The 18,153-nt window shown below is 40.8% G+C and overlaps 1 protein-coding gene across 2 annotated transcripts in view; it reads left to right on the top strand.

The window, feature by feature from the left end:
* Window positions 1–11,498, top strand: part of NOD1 (nucleotide binding oligomerization domain containing 1) — a 270,155-nt gene extending 258,657 nt beyond the window's left edge. For both annotated transcript variants that reach the window (XM_069211945.1, XM_069211943.1), the window contains 2 exons: window positions 2,609–2,692; window positions 5,283–11,498. In XM_069211945.1, the coding sequence (XP_069068046.1) occupies window positions 2,609–2,692; window positions 5,283–5,355 (157 nt within the window). In that variant the 3' untranslated portion in view covers window positions 5,356–11,498. The remainder of the gene's footprint in view (window positions 1–2,608; window positions 2,693–5,282) is intronic.
* The last annotated feature ends 6,655 nt before the right edge of the window (window positions 11,499–18,153 follow it).

Genomic DNA, 18,153 nt, shown 5'->3' with positions numbered 1-18,153 from the left:
CAGCCCAGGGCAAATCCCAAAATACCCTCAGCGGTCTTTCGACCGCGGAGCGGTATTTTGGTGGGGGAACTTCGGCGGGCGGCCTCCACCGCCCGCCGAAGTTAGAATCACCCCCTATATACATAACCAGCAGAGCTCTTGATGTTGTAACAAGCTCTTTTTCTTGTACTGCCTGAGCAGCAATCACCCTTTGAACAAGACCAAGGACTTGCCAGCCGCTATATTCATTCCAGGAGTATACATTTTTTAAACTTGGCAGACAAATGTTCCAGAATTGTGATCAAGGTTCCAACAGGCTTCCTCCTCAGGACAACTTGTTGACATCCTCTGCTTTGTGAAGGTAGCACAGATGATGTCTACAGCTTGTTCTCCGCACAGAAGAAGTTAACTGCATTTTGTTTTATCAGATGTGCTGATTCCTGGCTGGAGCATCATAGCTTGCCAGATCTTAGAGGTAGCTTGGGCTTTTTGGTTAGTGAACATTTTGCATAATGCATGATCCTGAATTGGACAGGGAGCCAATGGAGAGTTTTGAAATCTGCTTATAAATGCAGGCACATTCTGGATGCTTGCCACTGACTCTGTGCCATCAGGTGATGAAGTTTTAAGAGGTTGGAATGCATTGCGGTACAGTAGTCCAACTTGGGGCATCATCAGAGCATGTGTAAGTTCTAATTAATGGGCCGTTTCTGGCAGACAGATGATCACAGTGTTGATCTGTGGGGAGAAATTGTGATCTGAATTGAAGTTGGTCTCTAGATTTCTTACCTGTGGGGGTGAATGCCCAAATTAGAAGGCCTGCGGAGTAGCCAAGACTATGAACTATCTACAAAAAAGAGGGGGACTAGGAGTGCTTATAGGTCCAGCATATATGCTCCTAACTAGACGAGGTGTCACAACAAACGTATGCAGTTCCTTTTATAGACAAGATAAAGTTTAGAGAAATAGGTTTGGTTATGGACTCAGGTACCAGAAAAGGGTCTGATTCCTTAGGAGCAAGAGCCCTCACACACCCAGGAGGGTGTCATGCTTCATCGTAGGACACGCTCCTCATCAGGCCAACACTGCAGTGCCCAGCGGGCACCCACAAGGGGAGCTCTTTTCCACAGATCTTTTGCGTAAAAAGTCCTCTGTGGAGTATGGGTGTGGGGTTGTTAGTGTAGATTGGTGTACAAAATATAAGTGTGGGAAAAAGTGCAGGCTGTAATAGACTAAGTGGACCTCAGAGAGATTATTTATAAACAAGTCCACCTGTCTAATTAAAAAGATGGTCGCTATCACGAGAAACAATAATCTTCAATAACTCACTGGGTCAACATGTGTCTTGCCTATTGAAGTCACTACTGATCTTAGGGCAATTTTCAGGACCAATTTTTCTAATCTCCACAATGGTTGGAATCACCTAGCTGCATAAACTTCTGTTGGATAACTGGGCAAGACCTAGTAATATTTCCTAATGAGGAGGCTTAAAATCATGTTCCAAGATAGCGAGTGGAGCCAACAACCACACGGGGTACGGAGGGCCCTTGGTGAAACTGAGGTGGCCTTTAATATAATCTGAACAGTTCCGCTTCTCACCAGAAGTGTTCCTCATGGCAGCATAAATCTTGTCAGTGTAATTGTGTAACTAATATTTATAGGAACACCATTGAAAGAATTTTACATTTTTAGCTGGTTCTTATTCTAATCTATTTTGAGTTGAACACTGACTTATTATCATGTGTGTATGTTTTGGTGCAGATACCCGAGAAGGTCCTCATTGAAATGAGCTAAGATCTGGAGTGCTGGAAGGGGAGCAAGTCAGAGTTGTGCAATGAAGTAAAGACATCAGAAAGCTGCTTGCGGGGCAATAAGGCCTACATGTCTTAATTCCACCATGAAAAAACAGTGCCATTTAAGAATAAAATGGTTTGCACTCTAAAGATATATGGTGAAGGTAGACTTCAACTAAGGAATGACACATTATTTATAGAGTGCAAGCGGCTGCAAAGGGCTTCCAGGCATTAACCAATAACCAAAAGGGGTATATTGTAAACTAGTTAAATGTAGCATATAGCCGGGGTCTTCAATAGTTTTCAGAACTGATTCTCATTGTCTGTGGCATGTAGGGTGTGAGGGAGTCGTTCCAGACTTTTGCTGCCATGAGGGAGAATGATCTTCTTCCCTTTTTCAAATCAAAACTGGGGATTATAAATAGTCTGTCCATGCTCGGTCTCAGTGATCTTAGGGCAGTGATCTCAGACGAAGATATTTAGGTCCAGTACAGTAGTAGGCTGTTTGAGCAAGTCAAGCATTTTGAATTGAACGCACTTATTAACTTGCATCCAGTGCAACTTTCAAAGGTGTTGAGAACTAGAACTAAACAATCTCCAGCTTTTGGAAAATCAGCATAAAAAAGGCAACAAGACATACCCTATCATGCCATGTGTTGGGATATTTAATCAAAAATTCACGTATCTCACCTCTTACAAGTAAATCATGCAAAAAAATCAAACAATCATGCAAAAGATGATGCCACCTTATTTACTTATGTAAGCAAAGCTAGTTATTGTGATTGTTAAAAAAAAATAGAATTGTGCTGATATTATCTTTTTTTCTCCTTTTTTAGGCTCATCAGAAATGAAATTACCTTTGACGGAGCACTGTCTTTTCTGGAAGTTCTCAAAGAGAACACAGCGATAGAGGAGATTTGGTAAGGCTCCATACCTCACAACCTGCAGAACTTGACTTTTCTTTATTCATCTTGTTTACATGTTGCCGTTGGTTACACCAGTAAGTTTGTGGAATGTCCACATTGGACCCAGTATTTAGAGACCTTAGTAAAGTAGTGAGCTGAAGGTATCTTTTTGTTTCTTACTGCACCACCAAATTAAATGTGGACATTTTTAATTAATAAAATTAACAATGTGCCCATTCTGCCAATACTTTCACACTTTGTAATTTTAATTATTACACAACGTAGGACAGCATCTTCTGGTATTTTATTTGCCAGTTTTGTACCTCTGCCTGTATACTAATGATCATTCACTCTCGCACTCCTGATGGGTCTCTATAGGATGAGTTGTTGTTGGTGTGGTCATCACATAATTCAAGTCAAAGCAATGGTGCCAGTGAATGAACTCAACAGTTAAAGATGGTAGATTGTGCACAGCCTAGGAGGCATGGAAGGGAATACTTCCTAAATAAAAAAAACTAAAAATACTTGAAATCGAACAATAAAAGTATTAACTTAAACTCAACTCCCCCCATTGTCCTCACCTTCTCAGATTATAAATTGTTTATACGATAAGGAGATGCAGAAATTAAATGACTTCTATAAGAAATTACTGTGCATTTTAGAAAATGTGAGGCATGTACTCCGCTTTAGGGATGCTTGCAGAGAGCAAATTGAGTTCAGGAACATCCATGCACACTATGTATCATTATTTATGATGACATCTCTTAAGACAGTGGTTCCCAACCTGTGGTCCTGGGACCCCTGGTGGTCCACGAAGCCTCCACAGGCGGTCCACAACTGCTTAGAAAATTAGATCATATTAACAGATTAGGTCCCTAGCTTTCAGTAATGACTCAGTAGGGTGTCCCCTGATTCCAATAGTGATTCAGTGGGGATCCCCAGGTTCAGTAATGATAATGTGGGATCCACAGAAGTCACAAGGTTGGGAGCCACTGCCTTAGGAAATTTATCTGCCCTGTGTGCTCCACTAAATGTGCTGTAGCACAAGGCTGCTGAACAGTCCCAAACCCATGTTCTCATCCTAAAACAATATAATCCCTCCCATTTCAATTTTAATATTATCTTAATTAATGCCTTTCGTGGTGTGTCCTTATACTAAATTGACACCACATGGATATGAATAATAATGCTATCGTAAAGGAACAGTGTGAACACAGATCCCCATATTCTATTGAAAATGGACCAAGGTGAGATTGTGATCGAAAAAAAAATCATAATTCAGCAGTTTCTGACAGCAAAATAATTTGAGAACTGTTTACTGTATGCAGCATCCATGTGATGTACTGACTCCAGATGTAGATTCTATGTAGTGGGGGAATACTTTTGCTTCTTGTAGTACATATGAACAAATATTAAATCCAAGAAAATAGACCTAATCTTTCTGTCACCTCTTTGGTATAGCCATACAAAGGCTATGGGTTCATCCACTGCACTCTACATTAGGCATTTACAATTTCTCTGGACATGTTCTTGTTTCAGAGAAAGTTATTCCTGGATAGTGAATAATGTTTTAAAAAACTCCCTATCCGAACTTGTTGCTTTCTCTTAGATATTTATACTTATCTTTTAACTATTAATATGTATCACAAACGTTTATGCAGAAAAAGGGTTACAATGTCATACAACAGCTTTTAATACTTGCTTTAGAAAAAGGGGACTTCTGAAACATAAGCCAAATTTGTGTGTGTTTCATGTTCTCTTACAGGGTTCTAAATCATTAGAGTTAATGTTGAGCATCAAATTTTGGGTGTATTATTTGCTGAGAATATTTATTACAAGAGAGAACTCAAATGGAAAAATTCAACAACTGCACCTGGATACCTGGGCCATTTATTTAACAAATTTACCTCAGTTCCCTGGGCCATATTAATGCCAACTCCTCCTCCCTTCCTGGGTTATTTTGTTCAGCTTCCCCTGGGAGAAGGTATCACCACTGAAGACAGGGAGGGAGAACTGAACAGGAGAAAGGGAAGAGGATTCAGTTGTCCCACCACAACTGACAATATCAGGTGGTGTACTTCACCTTGGCTGATGTGAGCTAGGGCACAGAAAGATATGATACTCAGTGATCATCACACATGGAAGCATGTGATCATTGCCCACTTTGAGCTCATTCTATGGACTGTGTAGGGCTGAGGATGCAATGAAGCCACTAGGAGCGTGAAGCCTTGCTTAGGTTCTGCCTTACAGCTCCATTTTAAGCTTTTTAAGACTGTTCCTTCTCAGCTGTCAATACCGAATTTCTAATGTAATGACGTGGGGTTTGACAATCCATATTGCATAGTTTCATTGACGGAAGAGCTGCTTTATGGGTTGATACTGATGGCTGGCTGTGCAGTCTGAAGACATCTATGTGAGTCAGAGTAAAGACCAATACTGTAACACACCCCACCCTTCCGGGAGCAGGTAACCATAAGCCAGCCTATCTCCTAGTATAACAAGTGTGAAAAGAGGAACAATTTTACAGTCATGCGATTGCAACACAGTTGTTATTAACATATTCTTCCTTTTTTTGTTTTTCTTTCGCCCACTTGCTTCCTGTTAGCTTGCATGGCAACCAGATCAGACCACCGGATCCCAACCCTCTCGAAGAAGAAACAAGAATCATTTACTACTGAATGGACGCTTAATTTTTACAGCCGATGTAAAGCAATGTGTAAACTCTTTGTCTGCCAGGTCTGCAGCAAAGAAGCCATATGCACTCTTCCTTAAACTCCATCCCACTATGGTGTTTGGGCATCCCCACACAGTATGCAGACAGAAGCAAATAAGCTTACCTTCAAATCTACACAACATAAATTGTTTTAGTTCTCACTAGTGAGATAGTACAGGAACTGTAAAATGTAGAGATCTGTGTAACTAATCAGGCCTCGGAAAATCATAACATTGTTACTAGGCCTCAGGTCTAGTAACAAGAATAATCTACTCGACCTAACTGTAATGTACTTGACCCGTAAACTGGTCTCAGATTGTGTGATCCCAGGCAAATAGTTTGTTTTATGGAGCCACCTTTTTCTTCATTATCACAAACAAGAGCACCTTCAAATATGCAAGATTAGCATTTATGCTGTACAAAACACTCTTTTTTAAAAAAAATGTACTAGACTAAACATTTGCTCCATGTCTAATACTATCAGGCCCACATATGGGTTACACATGACCCTGTGGCTTGCCTCCTAGTTCACTAATAGCATTGTCGTCAGGGCAGGGGAGGAATATTTCTCAGTTCATGTTTAAAAACTCACTTTTCATAAATATATTACTAAAGCATGATGTGATAGTGCACTGTCATTTACAGACTGCATATTTTCCATTTAAATGGCCACAGTCTTTCTCACTATCATGCAATTTTACTGATAAAACTATATAGTGCATACAAAATATTTAGAAATTGGGTTTCAGCAAAAATATTTAACGTTTGCACATCACCAAGTAAAGAGTTCTGATTTGTTTTCAACCTATAAAAATATTTTTTTCACCACACAGAATTACAAAAATGTGCCATCATAATCACTAAAATATATTTTGACATTTTTGTACAGTTCATTTATTAGCTATTTTAATGTTGCGTTAGAAAAAAAGCCTCAAAATTTACATCCTTTCATTTTACACGCTTTGCACAACATGATTGTCACACAGTTCACTTTACTAAACACAGTCAGAGAAGGAACAGTAAAGGTAATAAGGCAACCTGACTTTTGACCTCTGTCCAATTGCTGAGCAAATGTGACAAGATAACAAGAAGATTTAAAAACATATTTTTTACTCATTCATATTTTGAGTGAATAGAACACCTGGCATTTGTCAACTCACCAGAAAGGGCAAGTAGGCCCTAAAAATATCTGGACCTGATTAAATCTGACACACCATAGCGAGTTGGTGAGAAGATTTTTCAAGGCCTGCTAATCATCATCAGAAAGCATTACTTAACCGGACAATTTACAGGATCCCTAGACTTTTTTATCATCTATTTTACATCATGGATCTACGTCGTCCTGTGGGATTATGATCAACCTAGTCCTGTGGGATTATGATCAACCTACCACTTCTTAATGGTGGCACATAGAAGAGAGGAAGGGTTCACTGATTTGAGTAGATGCCTAGGAATTGGAAATATGCTTCCTGGTTTTAATTATTGTCTCTTCTGATGACTCTCTGTGTGATGGATGTGTCCCATTGCATAAAGTTAATAACAAACCCTCTCAGATACAGGGAAAATTATTTTGCTCTTTGTGTGAGGAGGTGAACATATTTTATCTATGGTATATGTCCATATAAGACTTCCCTTACATATTCATCACATTTTAAGGAAAGTTGACACTTCAGTGATGTAACGTGGCTATTAGGTGACCAACATCCTCTTATATTCCTAACCCTGTTCAGGCATTCAGTCTCAGGCTCTTCCAAGTGTTTAAATTGCTGTATCACAGATTCCTGTCAAACCACCAGATTTAAAAGAACTGCTTGATGCACGTTGCACGTGATCGCGCACACAAATTTGCACCCATTGCAATTGCACTGCTACTATGTGATGCATGGTTCAAGCAACCAATGTGAAAAGACATCCTCCCGGAGCCTGTTCTAATGTAGTCTCCAGAAGGTTTAATTAAGGATTTTTTCAGTTAATCTATTGTGTAAATTGCATTTACTGAACACTAATTGTCTTCTCTGTAAGTGCATACAAGTTGTTCTGCATGCCTCTCTTGCCTGGATCATCAACATACCAGCTCGGCTCCAGGAGCCATTGTAAACTGTGAGATGGAATTGCATGTTTCTTAGTTGTTTTCGACTGCCTGTTATTTCTGCATTGAAAACTTGCACTGTTTAGATTTAAGTCCGCATCTCAGTAGATTGCTTTTAGCTATCTTGTGAGTAGGCACAAGGTCAAAGTGAGATCCTGTATTAATGCTGTTGTGTTTTTGTAATTATCTGCATATGTTTACTATAATATGTTATGTGTTTTTTGGATTATGTTTCTCTGCTCCAAACCAGCGCAGTTGTCATGCCTCCCTACCGTTTGTATCTTAAATCCAGCACTTTGGATAGACTGTTTCTTTAGGACCTCTCAAAATGTCCTGATATATTTCTCAATGAAGGCAAAATTAGCTTCTGTCAGACACTAGCGCAACTCACAAAATCACACCATTTTCTCACTCAAACAGTTCAGTGTCTCACGCCGACAGTTCAGAGTTGGTTGTGAATTTACCTTTCCATTACCGCTAAAGTTGTTCTATGGAACAGCTACTCCTAAGCTGTAGGAGAATGGCCCATGGGGTGTTTGACATAAAAAATTGCACTATTTGTATGTGTTTTTGAAAATATTTCCAAACGAGCTCTGTCACTTTTGTTGTATAGAATTTCCATTCCCTGGGTGATTTCAGGTAGTGTGTTGCAAATAAAGGAAAACAAAAAAAAAGTCCCCAGCCCCAAACATTTTTTAAGTAAAAGGTCTAAAAATATTTTGTAATAGTTGACAACTAATTCCAATGTGACAGCCTAACCACTGTGTATTTCCAAAGTGACCCACAGATTCGGGGACTAGAAACATACAATTTAATATTCTGATACCACATAGCTGTCGACTCGGGATGCACATAGGAAAACATGAAGAAAATTCACATTGTTATCGAAATGAGCAATTGTGATACTTCTGACATTAAAGACTGTAGTACATGACTTGCTTCAAAATATTGTAAAATGTAGTAAACAATAAAACTGCGTTTTACTACTTCCACAAAATGACACTGAAATCATATCAACCAAAATGTATTTAAAATAAAACTAAGTTTCAAATACAATTCTCAGATACTTTTAAAGTGGTAAGTTTCAATTCAAGAGTTCCAAAACAATAAAAGTTGCAACAATATTAATTTTTAAGGAGTGATTTTTTTCAGTGAGCAACAAGTAAGTCACAATCAAATGAATGCTTTTAAAAAAAAAGTGCCTCAGAGAATTTTGGGACCTGTTGTTTCTCCTGTAGGACAAAATATGAAATCAAAAAAGCATAGGACGCAATGTAGGAAATCTCACAGTTCATAGAAAAGCTTTTTTGATAGAGGAACAGTCCCACTAGCAGAGTTTGGCACTAGAGTACACAACAAATACCCTCTGACCGCTGACATAAGAAGGGTCCAGAACCTAGAGATTAATACAAGCATTTTTCGAGTTCACTGGTGCAAAATGAATATTAAAAGATGGAGAAGCCAGTGCTTTGCTAACATTTAAAAATAAAAAAATAGGGGCCATACTGAGGACAAAGCAACCTACAATGATATTTGAAACTGAGTGACCTTGATGTGACCCCAGCCCCATCACAGTCACTGCACTGCAAAAGAGCATAGGCTTCCTAAAAACCTTCTGTCCTCAACACCACCACGAAGTGGCTCTTGTTACAACTCAGCACTTTACAAAACATTTTAATAGACAAGTAAGAGAAGTGTCGCATTGTAAGACTGAGGGGAAATTATTTCTCTTATTTTGATTGAGTTCGAAAATAAAAAACAAAAATCATAATAATTTATAAAAATTGTGACGTGGATCACTCAGCACATTAGCATCTTCGTAAATTCATATATGTTTAGACTATGCAAATGAAGCTTAATGAATTCAACCTTACCGAGCAAACACATTTAAACGAATCCAAATTTGAAAGATTTACTGTAAGAAAAAAGAATAGGATGATCAGGACTTCTTAGAGGCATTTTTGGAAAAAGCTATGCAGGTCTTCGCCGATAACAAGTACCTATGTTCCTTCTTTTTAAAATATGTCACTGTCCAGCATATGAATAACATAGTACAACATATATATTTTATATACATGTTTCTCATATGTGTATCCCTAAGTCATTTGCTTTATGGCTATGAATGACATGTTACATTGCAACCACATAATAATTTAATTTTCTGCCCTTTTATTGCAAATGGATACCTCTTAATGTGATCTAGAACATTTATTTTCAAGATGAAGCTTTAATTTTACCGAGCTCAGTAAACAGGTGAATTTTATTCATGACTGTGCCAAAAGAAATTGTGCATTGTTGGTTTCAGAACTAGTCCCTTGTTGGCAAGGGGATTTTTAGGGTGATTTGGTTTACTTCCATGGTGAGATAATATTAAATGAAAATATAAATATTTTCCCCTGTGGTTAATAATTCACCTGCCATTACATCCTGAGTGTTAAAGGTTTGCGCCATACAATGCACAATTTGAAGGTTCACCTACAAAGAATATTGATTTAAAGTTACACCCCATTGTACCTGCTACCTCACATTTTAACTACTACACTTAAACTTTACAAAGCTTCTGTGTTCTCTCTTCATCAGTACAGACATTGTACAGTGATGGTGCTCCTGGTCTTTGGAATACAAATACCCCAGGCCCAGAAATGTAAAATATATTTCAGCTATTTGTTTTAGAAGAGTACTCAATTAACACAGTCTGATTCATAGGCACCCAATGAAAGAAGTCTACTAGCAAGGAAGACTTATTGTTACGTATATCCGCCTAGCCAATGGCAGCGTGGAAACTGTGAATCGCGAAGACTGGAGGATGGTAGTGTGATGCGTTAAGTCCACCGTATACCACTTCTAAACACAGATAAAAACAAACCTTGTGCCTACAGCTCAACGTTATTGGCATACAGAGTGACAGTGCTAAATGCTACAATATAACCTTTCCCCAAACAATTTTGATACTCAGTACACGCCAATATAGCGCTTGAAGTTCCAATAAAATGTTGTTGAAATTTGGTAACTAAAGATATTTTTCTAAAACTAAATTAAAGGAAACTAATCAGGGTTTCCATTTTTTTTTCCAAGCCACTTTTTTTGCTTGATGAAAAGTTGCAACTATTTCTACAAAGAAACAATTGAGGTTTTTTTGTAACCTCGGTGCTCATTACTATGGGGGGGGGTGGATGAGGAGGTGATTTGCGGCGTGAGGGGTGGGATCACCCTGCTTCTCCTGCATGAAGGTATCAAGCTTGGTGTGATGGATAGCTCAGACCCCAAAGAAGAGTATGGTTCGGTCTTGCCCCTTTATGGGTCACTGAATCATTTCTGTGCCTCTTTTGCCAAACAACTTCTTTTTGTGTTTAAACTGTATATCATGGCAAAATGGTTTTGCTAAGTGCTTTGGCATGCTGTGTCCTGCCTGATGTTATCTGCACACCATTACCCTTCCCACTAGTTTTCTTACAAGTTCTGAATGTTGTCTCTTCCTTCTCCTCCATGTTGGATTGTGGCATGTGATGAAGTATGGTGGGATCCTCCCATCTCCGGAGAGGGCAAGCGTACGTAAAAAAATAACGTAAATTGTGAAGTCAAAAATGTTGACCAGCATGGCGTGCATATGGAATGCAGTGTTCTGCCCGGCCTCTTTTTTTAATAGGGATTGTGATTTTCAGGGAGCATGTCTTTTTTGGCCAATATCTGGCCAAGATGTGCCCTGGAACCCTTTTAATTCATAACACAATCATTTGGGTGCCAAAGCCTTTTAAACACATCTTGCCTGGTATTTTCAGAAGGATATATTTTCATAACGAGGAGCTAGAGTTCAGAGGTTGGAAGGTTTCAAGCAAGGAAACTACAAAAACGTACAAAAGTAAACTTTTTTTAACAAATTGTTACATGTACATATGTAAATGACCCCAGTCTTCTTTTTATTGTTCATGTTATTTATTGCTGTCTTTACAAAAAATTAGTTTGTGCGTGCACTGTATATTTACAAGACATTGAGTCAAGTATTAATAAATTGCATTCTGAAAAAAATAGAATTGGTGTCTGTGGATCTTTCATTTTAAGTGCTTTTAATTTCAAAGATAAGCAAAAGAAAGCCAGATCAATGGTTAAATTGATTATAATTAAAAAGCAAAATGAAAATAAAAGTGTTAACATTTCCTCTTTTCATTTCTGGGTTATAACTTCTGGAAGGAATTGTAAAGGGCGTACTATTCCATGCCACACAGTGATAAGTGGCCCTAATATATTCATCCCTATTACTATTTGCTTCAGTGAAATCCTAGCAAGTCCAGCAGGCAAAGTGACCACCGCACCAGGAATAATGGAGGCACCTACTCAGCTACATGTACCAAACAGCAGCTTCAGAAACACCTCACCACATACATACGTAAGGACAATTCAGAGCCTCACCAACCATAGCAGAGTCACCACCCTCTTCTGCTAGATATCTCAGCTTTCCAGAAAGAAAAGACTCAAACAATCCTTCCCAGTAAATGCGCCCAAGATCTGGAATTCCACCGCCCCTTCCCAATATTACCTACCAAGTGTTCAAGAAGAAACTGCAGGCCCTACTTTCCCAGTGCTGTCCATCATCAGAATAGCCCATATTTGTTATCATCACACCCATCTAGATGAGTCCCACATTACGGGCCTCATTATGAGTTAGCTGGGCGGCCTCTGCCACCTGCCCAACTCTTTGGGTCGGAGGACCGCCACCTTCCGTCCGCTGGCCCTATTACGAGTTTCCCGCTGGGCCAGCGGTTGAAAACAGCCTTTCCGCCTTTTGGTCTAGCAGGAAAGACACCATAACATTGATGCAGGCTTGTAATCGAGCCGGCGGCGATGTTGCGGTGCATCGGGTGCAAGGGCACCTGTCGCTCTTTTCACTGCCTGTAAACCAGGCAGTGAAAAGCGTGACTGGGCTGTCCATGGGGGCCCCTGCACTGCTCATGCCAAGGGCCCCGGCACCACGTCTCTGCCAGGCTTTGCATGGTGGTTCGACCAGTGGAACCGCCATGCAAAAGCTGGTGGACGCGCGAGTCGTAATGCCAAGGTTAGCACTGCTGCCAGTTAAAAGTGGCGGTGTCACGGTCGTAATGTGGAGGTGGGACCGCCACTTTGGCGGCGGTCCGACTGCCACTGCGAGTGTGGCAGTTTTAAGACCGCCATGCTCATAATGAGGCCCTAGGTCTCCTGCTACAGATAGACATAGATCCTTTGGGTCCAAGAAATATTACTTCCCTCCCTTCAAGCAAACTTTTCCATTTGGATCGCATCTTTCCCTTTAGCTGATCTCTTTTGTGTGTCATATATTTTTTATAGTAACACCGCTTCCGATTAAGATGTCTATTAAATAAATAAATCAATAAATAAATGGCAAATACGCTATCAATCCTGGTCTCTCGTGAGACTTCTTTTGGATTCCCAGCATGGGATTGTTCAAAACCTGACTCCAGCAGGTTGGATTCTTAGGGTTCGTTGCCACCAAAAGTCTCACTGGACAATAAGTGAGTGCCTTCCGATCATGTGAAGCAGCTTGGTGAATAAATGAATTCAAACAGTCAGAGGTTCAAAGTATTCAAATCAGGTTCGATGAGTGCATCACTGCTACAAAATGCATTAAAGCTCTTTCCCACTGCGCTCAACCGTTTTATTTACAAGTAAGAGACACCCTTTTAACACTCCCCAACCTCCTTGTAAGTCTGTCTGTATGTACAGGCTATGTGATTGAGACACAGGAACCCTTATTAGAAAATGCAACAAATTTCCAAACGTTGCTGATGTCTGGTCTTTTTATTCTCTTCTCGTGTTCGAGAGGTGTTGCTGGCCTCAAGAAGCATGTGTTCCAGCTGACTGTGTGTTGTTCTCAGATTAAAGGCCCCAAGTTGAGGATGGTGAGTATATTTTCAACCTAACTGGGTTTTGACCAGGCACAGCTGATAATTGACCTGGTGACCTTTGTAGTGTTGGAAAATCACAAATATATTTTGTTAAGATAGCTCTGGGCAGTGGTGCATCACATGAATTTGCTCTGGCAGCAGTTGACACTCAGAATAGACATACAAACAACAGTGGAAATTGAAAAAGATAAACATCACATATTGCTTCCCAACATGCTGGAGTTTATATTATGCATCCATCCAGAGACACCAAATACTTGAAAGGAGCATTGGCATGTATATGCAACACAGCATGAGTCAAGATACCACACAACTCTCTTACGGAGAAAATCAAAACATTTCCAATGAAACTCCCCATGGGAAACCTACACCTCAGATGAAACTCACACAGAACACACACCTAATCACACAGGGCCTGATCACAGGTCAAATGGTAAGGCCATTCCAGCCTTAAAGTCGCTCTGAAACAAGATTACAAGTTACAAAATTTGACCACTCCCAGAGCTTCCAGGTTTGGTAAATCCCAGGCACAGATCCCCCTGCCAAGAGCCTGTGGAATTTAAATATGTTAAATTGCTTGATAATTGGGAAACATGCTGGGACACGTAGTATTTTGTATCCTGCATGTTACTCCCAGTTAACAGGTTGCTGTGGTCATTAACTCAGAATTCATAGTAATGAGGTACCTGAACTACTGGGTCTGGAGTTACCACCAGCAGCGGCCGCTGCAAATCACAATGGGAAGGGTGGGGTGAGGAGGGGTACGGGGGGGGATTGTGGGGAGGAAGGGGACACAGACAGAGGGGGGGAAAAATATATATATTTTTTTAACTTACCTTACCGCCATTTCCGTCTCCTGCCACCTCGCGCTCCTTTCCCTTCCATGTGGTGTCCAAGCATTCACTGGGCCACCAGCACAGGCTCCCCAGCAATTCTGGTGCTGCTTACATGCTAAACGTTGCATGTAAGCAGCGGCAGGATTGGTCTGAGTGGCAGTCACTGCCGCTCAGACACAGGCCTGGTATGTGTGCTTTTTCTCCAGCCCGTATGTGTATAGAGCAGAGTTGGAGAAACCTCAGTGCATATGTGTGTTTGGCCGGCTTCAGACGGCCGCCAAACACACATGCGCACTTAGTGCACTCTCCCCTCCTCCCACCTCCCGTGGCCCAGCCACACCCCTCCCCTCCCCTGCTGGCTGAGCCAGCAGATGAAAAATTAAACGATCATCTCCTGGCTCTTGGCCAGGGGGGAAACACTCCTTCTGCATAGCAAAGGAGCCACCCCTGGTTACCAACCACCTCACACAACTTGTAATCAGGCTAAAATATGACACTAACATTGCACCCACCAACATAAAATAAAGAGTCATAAGGGTGAGGAGCACACTGGCTTCCTGTCACCAGCAGTCATTTCAATGCATCCTGATAGAGACAGGCTTCACTAATGTTTGTACTTATGGTCAATCAAGTGTTTCCATTCAACCTAGAATTGGCCCACCTACTGCTCGATATCCCTAGATACGCGGCTCCTGCTGATTGGCACTCATTGGCAAGAAGCAAGCCATTAGTTTCAGCTCCTTCTGGATCTTTTATGATGTGTGATGCCCCAGAATGCTTGGAGTCGTACTTTCTTTGAGCACCTGTGAGCATCATTTCAAGCTTCTCCAAATACAAACTGGTAATCTCTGCTCATTAGGGACATTGATCAAGAAACAGATAACCAGAGATGCGAAGCAATGGTTGTACTAAAAGTGGCAGCAAAAACTTGTCTACTTGTGAGTACTTAAATTATTATGAGCTACAACAAGCAGAATGCATTTGGGAGTACTGGTGTTGATATTCTAGCTGGGTGCTCCCTCATTCCATGTAATAAAATCAAGAACCAGGCTTTTTACCATCTTCTCCTTTATGAAATCAAAAGCACTAGGATTCTCTCTAAACAAGTACTAGTGTAAAGTTTGCATGTATGTATGTCGTATTTGTTCAGGGCAAACCTAGGAGTTCTGTGCACGGTCAAAGGCAAAGATACAGTCAATGTGATAGGAGAGCAGCTGGTTTCCATCAGTGAAAGTGGACTTTTACTTTATTGTGAAGATGTTCTCTTTAAAGAGGTGTGTTTTCAGCTCTTACCTAAATTGCAGCAGAGTTGGTGTGGTCCTGATTGATACATGCATATTGTTCCAGACCACAATTGAATAGATAGTGAATACCTGTCGGCTAGTTTATGTCTTTATTGCAGTTCTCTGTCTCCAGTCAGATAGTGCCCTATCTGTTGGTATGCCAAGAACCACTGAAGACAGTGACATGCCAGCCAAATGGGGAGGCGTTTAGGTTATGATAGCCTTGGAGATGATGCAGCTGGTTTTGTAAATGGTGAGGGCAGCCACTGGAGTACCATCAGGATGTTGATGATGTGACTGTTTGTCTTGAGACCCTGGAGGAGACATGCTGTGGAGTGTAGATCCCCTCAATGATGAATACAGCAGAGATTGGAGGCAGTGGATCAGGCCCATGTCATCATCTGGATGCAAGTGTACAAGTGCTAGAACACCAGTTCTGAATTCTGGAAGGAATGGTTACATTTTCGTTTTCTGTAATAGAGATAGCTAGAACCAGGAACTCTTTAGTTTTTTGGAAATGTTCCTTGATATGCAACATATCCCAAAGTACCACAATACCTAGCAAAGAAGACAAGAAGGTGAGAGCATCCTCAAATGAATGAAAGTGTGAAACCAGGTAAGATATGACCACAACTAACAATCAACTTCCTACAAACCTCTGGGATTGGGATCTTTTTAATACTAGCTAAATCAATAAACAACCCCCTTCACATAGGGGAATTCATTATCCTTTCTACAAAGGGTTGGTGACTAGCTTGCCCTATCCAGTGGCAATTTGGGTATCCTTTCAACCCTAACATAACTCCACTAACCACTCCATCCTGGAACACAATGGAAATACGGGTACTTACGTAACCCCTAAATACTACATCATACTAACTTCCACCATTAAATGGGAATTTGGGTATAATTTCATCCTAAAATAATCACTGTAGCAACTTATCCCACACAACATGGTTTAAGGTGACTTGTCATGCCCAGACACATCGGTTTATTAGCCACTGTCCCACACATCGGAACCCTTAACACAACACTGTGCTAACATTCCCAAGGAGTCAGCATATCCTCTCAATGGCTAACAACCTCGTGTGACAAATCTATTCTACTCAGTGCGAAATAAGTTACATTCTCACCCTTAACAAAATCGCTATACTAGGTTTCTCCACACAGTGGGAACTAGGGTATCCTCTCAATCATTTCAACATATAAGCATGTATATATGTTCAACCCCAAACCAGTAAAAACATATATTTGGAAGACCAGCAAAAGTACAGGGTTTCATAAAAAATACTCCATCAGATACACAGCTCATAATGCAACAGAAGAAGTGTAAAAATACAGTATCCCAAGTGCACATGTAGAACAGAACCATGACTAATACACAAGCATCCAATCCGCAATGCAAACGTTACACCACAACCTCATTCTTGTAACTACCATGACATAATGCAGAAAACACAGCTTGACCTTAATGTGGCATCCACACTCGAACAGTGAAAGTGGCATTTCACATTCACATAGCAAAACCCAGATGGCGGTGCATCTCATGGAGCAATGGGGATTCATCTTTGCAAGAATAAACAGTTCACTGCAGAACCTGAAGCCCCCTTTCCTCATGAATGAATCAGCACCTTGAGACCCTCACGGGTGGTAGTGCGCTCTACAAATACACTGATTGATTGTTTGATTGATTGATTGATTTCTAAATTATTATTAAACTGTAACTGAAAACGTGTCAGTTGCACACTGCCTTAGAGCCACTGGAAGTCATCTAGGGTTTGGTGGAGCAGAGCCCTGACATAAATCATCAGTGCTTCCACTCTACCAGTCTTGCGGTTCCCATGTCTCATTTAGAGGGGATGAAACTACTAGGTTTCCAACAAGAGAGTTTCAATTGGCTCCACCGTCGGAAAACTCTTCCTGGAGGCCAAATGATTGGCTATCTCACAAATGTGTTTTTTACTGTCCTAGACTGTGTGGAAAGAATTATCACTTGCCCTTGCACAAATGCAGAAACTCCCTGTGTGTTGGTACCATTGCTGAATTGTTCTCAAGAAAGACGCCCCCTACTTTAGGGGATTAGTCCTGCAGAACAAATAAAATGACAAACGTTCTAAATGGCCAGGGTCAGGTTGGCCTATAGGGCAATCAGGCAGTGTCCGAAAGGTGGTCTGACAGGTCATGTGTAGGCCGTTTTTTTGGCTGTTTGTGGGCTTGTGTTATGTTCTGCTGAGCTGGCTTTTATTGTTGATTTCCCTGATATTAAAACAAACATTGCCTGCAGCAAGCTCAAATCCATACAGGCTTCCACACCTTGCAAAACAGTTATACAGGATCTCTTTACAAGTTAAAAACTGCACCAGTATGCAAACATGTGCCATTTGTTTCAGCTATCTAACTCCCTAATGGGGAACACCTTTTTGTGGTGCCAGGCCCCTTTTCTATCCCAAGCTGACCCTATAAATAGCATGTCAGTTCACCTGGCATTAGATTTTTTTAATAAGGGAGTCGCCGAAAGCACTTTCATGAAACATTGCTTATCACAGTGTTAAGAAGGCAATGAGGTCCTGATGTGAGGCAGAGGGAGGCAGGGCCCCTATCTCCCTGGAAAACTGGGAAACCGCCTAACAAGAGCAACACAATTTAATCACCATGTTT

This window comes from Pleurodeles waltl, chromosome 10 (assembly GCF_031143425.1).
Source record: "Pleurodeles waltl isolate 20211129_DDA chromosome 10, aPleWal1.hap1.20221129, whole genome shotgun sequence".
NCBI lineage: Eukaryota > Metazoa > Chordata > Amphibia > Caudata > Salamandridae > Pleurodeles > Pleurodeles waltl.
This window is presented reverse-complemented; position numbering and strand designations above follow the sequence as displayed.